General features: G+C 44.1%; 2 protein-coding genes across 2 annotated transcripts; one reads left to right on the top strand and one right to left on the bottom strand.

The window, feature by feature from the left end:
- The first annotated feature begins 788 nt into the window (after positions 1–788).
- Positions 789–3,103, top strand: fbxo2 (F-box protein 2). Its single transcript, XM_068742534.1, has 6 exons — positions 789–850; positions 1,658–1,724; positions 1,803–1,929; positions 2,018–2,110; positions 2,178–2,316; positions 2,405–3,103. Exons 2-6 carry the CDS (start codon positions 1,688–1,690, stop codon positions 2,537–2,539), a joined length of 531 nt encoding a protein of 176 aa, XP_068598635.1. The 5' UTR covers positions 789–850; positions 1,658–1,687; the 3' UTR covers positions 2,540–3,103.
- Positions 3,104–3,212: 109 nt separating this feature from the next.
- svbp (small vasohibin binding protein) lies at positions 3,213–4,855 on the bottom strand. Its single transcript, XM_068742535.1, has 3 exons — positions 4,749–4,855; positions 4,313–4,447; positions 3,213–4,235 (listed from the first exon to the last, which is right to left on the bottom strand). The coding sequence occupies exons 2-3, from the start codon at positions 4,424–4,426 to the stop codon at positions 4,149–4,151; spliced, it is 201 nt and encodes a 66-aa protein (XP_068598636.1). The 5' UTR covers positions 4,427–4,447; positions 4,749–4,855; the 3' UTR covers positions 3,213–4,148.
- Between the last annotated feature and the right edge of the window lie 647 nt (positions 4,856–5,502).

Here is a 5,502-nt window from a genome sequence, read left to right as displayed (position 1 = left end):
GGGGGGAATAAAAAAGATGCACCGGTTTTATTTATGGCACAATGTTTTTCCAAATGATTGTTGAATGTTGTACTGTAACTGTCTGCGGGACAAATCCTGATGAAACTGCAATGTTTAACTTGAATTATTCCTCTCCCATATTGGGAGGTATTTTTTTGCGTATGCTGTGCTGTATGTAATGTATTCATTGTGTGCTGCGGCCCAGAATAAAGCCTGATGTTTACCCACCCAAAACGTAAGTAGATGGTTGCCGTTGAAGTTTTTTTAAACTGGCATTTCCTACGTTGTGCATCCTTCGATGGATTGAACAGAACATGTCAGTCATTTCTGCATAACATGCAACAAGTTGCCTTCTGATTGGAAAGCGAGCTGAGCTCAGTCAGAGGCTGATCTTCTGCACAAACGTGGATTAACGGCACACGCACAGCTGGTTCATCCGTTAGTCTTCAGGTTCACACAGAAGACAGCGTGGAATACCCACAACCCGGAGAGGACAGTCCAGCGGGACCGCCTCGTCTCCTTCCCTGAGTGCTGTGCTAAGCTATCTGGAATCTCACCGTTGCCTTGGACTGCATGCTCTCTCCCACTGTGACTGTCAGAGTTGTGTCTTGCTGACATTTGTGCTGAGTGTTCATGCGTGGTTCTGCTGAGTTCTGCTGGATGGGGGCTCCATTTCAACCTGCAGACTGGCTCTTTAGTTTTCACTCCTCCCTCCCTCCCTTTCTCTCTCTCTCCCTCCCTCACTGCTTGTGTGTCTCTGGCTATAAAAACCCACACCGTCACAGGGCCGCTATCCCACGGAAGAGCAGGACGGACACCAGGCATCAGACTGCACCGACCTTCCACGGCTGTGAGTAACACGTTTGCTGTCTTCTGTATTTGCAGATAGTAGAATGCACTATTTACCCGACTGCACGCCTTTAATGTGAATATACCCCCAACTTTAAAGATGTTGGGCCTCTCCAGGGTGAGATGACTCGGCTGCTTTGAAATTGTGCAGGACGACGATGCAACTGGAGTAAATAGAATTTCCCTGCAGAGAAAAAGGAATAAAAACAGAACTGCTATTTCCACTTTGTAAGGTAGTCGTCGTTTGTGCTGTGGGTTCTCTGACATTCGTGCAGACATCTCCATTGTGCTCTAACAGATTAGATTTATTGTGCCACTCAGGACACCCTCAAGTAGCCCCTCGTACCACTGGTTTCTATGGAAACATGCCATCCCGGTTTGTTTTCCTGCTGAGTGGCGTCTGTTTGACGAGAGCTTGATCCTCTGTGATTCCCCCTATTCAACATGCAAAGAGTTGGATCTGTTATAGTGTGTGTGTCAGCAGACAGGGTATTAGTGCTCCGTTTGGGATGTGTGGAGGGGGGCAACCCGATCCGGTTTGGTGACACTGGGTCCTTCCTCATAGGGCCTGTTTTGATCCAAAGCTTTTCACCCCTTGCTGGAGCGAACACTCAGTCTGTGGCTTCTTATTTCACGTTGAAGTCCTCTTGTTGGTCTCCATTGTGAGATGATCCATGTTTGAGACGTTCACATGACACGGTGGGACGTTCTTGGAGCGGATGCGACTGCAGTTTGGAGGTGGTGCATGGGATCAAGATAAAAACTGCATTAGAGGATGTTATTGATTTGCATTGCTTCTCCTCTGCAGGCCCCTTTCTTCTCTGCATAATCTGCAAGCATGTCCCGAAACCTTTTGAAGAATCCCTACGGGGAAGGTAAGGTGTCCAATTTTCCCAGATTCCCATTTAACATGTCACATGTTAGGTGACTTGAAGCCTTTTCCTTTCCTTCAGAGGAGCTGGAATTCTGGGACCTTACGGAAAACGGGGGGAGTCAGTGGAAGGTGGAGGACATGCCGGGCGACTGCGGCTTCGACTTCTGCATCGACGGCGTGACCAAATACTTTGCAACCTCTTTTGAGTGAGTGTTTCTTGCTGTATGTGAAGTGAAACCCAGCCTCACCCTCAGCAGACAGGACGGTCTTTAACATTCGCCTTCCTGGTTGCAGGTTGTGTCTGAAGAGGCAGGTGATCGACCTGCTGGCAGAGGGCTTCTCCGCCGAGCAGCTGGACGCTCAACCCGCTGTCATGGTGGAAGACTGGTAAGATGCGACTATGTCCCCTGTGAGGGACCGGGTGTCTCAGACTAACAGGTGACTCATCCCTCAGGTACTGCGGGAGGACAGATTGCGGCTGCACCTATCAAATGGCCACGTCTCTGCTGGATGAGAATCACGAGGTCATTCAGGAGTTCAAACCCGAGGAGGTGACTCTGGACCCCGACAGTGACGACTGCTCATGGAAGCAGGTACGCAGAGATGGGAATGCACTCTGCACCCAGGTGAAGGCCACAGGTATTCATTCCCCCCTCCCCCCTCGCTCTGTTTGAACCTTAGATCAGCCACACGTTTTCCGACTACGGTCCCGGAATGCGTCTCATCTCCTTCGAACACGGAGGACACGACACCAAGTTCTGGGACGGTTGGTTTGGCGTCCGGGTCACCGGGAGCTCCATTACTGTCGATGTCTGAAGGAGAGGGGAACCATGGAGACAGGAGAAGGTGGAGATGCTCCAGACTTTAACGTAGATTCTGAAGTTTTACCAGGACCGGCTTTGCCTTAAGCGCTAACTTCTAGTCATGCCGGAGGAAACATGCTGCTGCCGTGGAGGCTGTAGCTGCACATCTAAAAATACCAGACACTCTAACAGCACAGCGGCGGCATGGTGCCTCCACTAACCTCAAAATACTAAAATGAATGCTTGCAACAACACGATCATTAATCATTCTCTCCTAACTACTACCTCTGCGTGGGGACTTACCCTGGGTGAACTGAAATAAATTGTCATCTACTGTAAATAACTGTCTATTTTGTCAAGCTGAACTTCCAAAGATCTAATTGACTGCTAAGATCCTTCATCTGAAGACGAGCGAGCTAACACGAGCGAGTTGCACCTGCACAACGTTCTTCGTGTATCACAACCCGTTATTTTTTACTTTCCAGTAAAGTTAAATTTTCTCTTGATGTATTCTTTGAGATTAATTTAATGTAATTCTCTTATATATATATATATATATATATATTTAGAAGTTTAGTAAATCCCTCCTCAAAATATATATAAAAGAATCTGAACCAAACGGGATCAGATAAACCCATTTGCTGCATGTTAGCCTGAAGTCCAACCAACCATCACACGAAAACATATTTTTTTAAACCCTCACTTTTATTTTCATTCAGTCAAAATGACACAATTCAAGTGAAAGTTGTTCGGATTGCAAAACATGAATGCGACATTAAAATGCAATACTTGTCAAGTAAGATCCAATCGGCACCGCAGACGATGTCCTTCATCAGGACGTGATCACAGTGAGCAGCATTGTTAGTTTCACTGCCCGTCACGTAGATCACAGAGCCGAGCATGAAGTGAAGAAGCAGAAGGATTTGTTCGTAATATAACATATCTCTGCCTCAGTAACAAATGTGTAACAACGCTAATAATAAAGAACTAAAAAGCAACAAAGAATGCTTCATATCCTTTTGTGTTTAGCACAAAAAACATGTCGAACTTTCAAAATCTGAAGTTTATAAAAGCAATTTCCAATCAATACTATCTAACAATACTGTCGAACAACTGAAATGAAGTATTAACTAAATAAATATATTAGCAATGTAAGATCACAGACTACGCTCATCTTCATCACGTATGACTTGTACATCTAAAACCAGGGAGTTGTGTTGCTGCGGGAACAAGAGTTACCCAGTTATTGTCGAGTTGTTTCTTGGACGTTACAAAGTTTGTGTCCAAAAACAATCCTAACTTGACGGACTCTAGACAACACATTTCCTTAAAGTTAATGAAACCACGGTTCATATTTAAGTGCAGGAAATGTCACTGAACGTGTCGGCGGGACATTTAAACATTTCATTTTGGACCTTTTAACTTTCAGTCAACAACCAGATCGCTTATAGTAACCGTACTCTGGTATATTCAGGTTAGGGAGAATCAGGAACGTGAGGACGTAGACGAAAAGCGTCTCTTCGGACGCACGTTGATGCGATGTTGGCACGAGTGTGCAAACACCGCTTTTCTGGTAGATCTCGGTCCAGACGGATGAGAGAAGCAGAATAAGCTGGAATCCATCATTCTCCTTGTGACTGCGTCCGTTTACAGAAGGTTTCAAACTGTTGCTGCTCCAACTCTGTCATCACCTTGTTTAAGGCATAAATCTGTAGATCAAAAATGGGATAAAATAAACACTCTGAGAATTCTGTGACAAAGTCCTGGAAACAGCGACGCCAATCACCTCTGCCCTCTGTCGCTGTTTGAGCTCTTGCTGTGCGGATTTCTGCCTGGCTCGGTCTCCTCTGGTCGGTGTGGAGTTCAGCTTCGGCTTGTCTTTGCGACAGGCAGGCTCCATGATGACGGTGCTCCGATCAACCTGGAAGGTTAGACCGCTGTTTACACTCAAGCATGGCTTAAAGTCTTCATTTAGGTGGCAAAGTACGACTAGCGTTAGTTAGTAGAACCCGACGTGAAGCAACAACAATGTTCAAATGGCAAAAACAACGCGTTTCCAAACAGTTCACCTGTTTAAAAGTCTAGGATTGGTAAGATCAAGTTCAGCGAGTCCAAGGTTAGCTAGTGCTCCTCGTTAGCAAACTAGCCGTTAGCTTTGCGGATAAGCAGTCCCACCAACAATTTGTTTTCCTCAAAGTTAACCCAGATAGTTGCACACTTACCGGTAAAATCTAAAAACCTAGAAAATAATCCAAGTGAGTAAATGTCAGTCTGCTAGTTGGCTGTTGCTACTCTGTTTTTAGCCCAGCCAACAGCTGTACCTATGGTGTCACCGAAAAACATATCCGACTTTCGCAGTGAGAAATGTTCCGGAGTTCCGCTTTTCAAGGTCTTTAAAATTGTTGTTAATATTAATAATAATAATAATAATAATAATGTTTATGTTACATAGTTGAGAGTTGAGACCACCATGTCTGGAATTCCACTGACTTCTTTCATATTAAGGAAAATCCCAGAGGTGGATATTTCAAAACGTTAATTAATTAATCAATAAAGCAGGCCACCCTAACCCAATTACGGTACGTAGTTACATATTAGCTGTGTATTTATTTTAATACTAAAACAGAATAATTTATAAATTGTTTTAATGATTAATTGAATCTTCTCCACTGTACTGTAACCTTGTTTGACCACTATAATAATAATAATAATAATATAAATATTATTTATTCAGACTTATAAAAAGAAACACACATACATAAACTCACCCAATATATATATATTTTTACCGTAGTTCATAACCAAAGAAGCGTATCAGTCTACTACAATTCCAACTCACAAAACTGAACAGAATTTAAATTCATCCCTTCGAAGAGGAGTGGGGAGAAGTAAACACTAGATGTCACTCTTGCATAATAGCCCAAATAGCATCTAACTTCGATGGTACATTTGTAAAACACAGGGTTAGGGTTAGGG

The sequence above is a fragment of the Brachionichthys hirsutus genome, chromosome 8, assembly GCF_040956055.1.
Source record: "Brachionichthys hirsutus isolate HB-005 chromosome 8, CSIRO-AGI_Bhir_v1, whole genome shotgun sequence".
Classification (NCBI taxonomy): Eukaryota; Metazoa; Chordata; class Actinopteri; order Lophiiformes; family Brachionichthyidae; genus Brachionichthys; species Brachionichthys hirsutus.
Note: the sequence above shows the minus strand (reverse complement) of the source record. Positions and strands in the feature narration are given on the sequence as shown.

Excerpts from the sequence above, each read along its gene's own strand:
- fbxo2 (XM_068742534.1), top strand. The coding sequence starts at position 1,688 with ATGTCCCGAAACCTTTTGAAGAATCCCTACGGGGAAG. Across the intron at positions 1,930-2,017 it reads TACTTTGCAACCTCTTTTGA|GTTGTGTCTGAAGAGGCAGG; the intron begins GTGAGTGTTTCT and ends TCCTGGTTGCAG. Across the intron at positions 2,111-2,177 it reads GCTGTCATGGTGGAAGACTG|GTACTGCGGGAGGACAGATT; the intron begins GTAAGATGCGAC and ends CTCATCCCTCAG.
- svbp (XM_068742535.1), bottom strand. The coding sequence starts at position 4,426 with ATGGAGCCTGCCTGTCGCAAAGACAAGCCGAAGCTGAACTCCACACCG. Across the intron at positions 4,236-4,312 it reads AACAGCGACAGAGGGCAGAG|ATTTATGCCTTAAACAAGGT; the intron begins GTGATTGGCGTC and ends TTTGATCTACAG.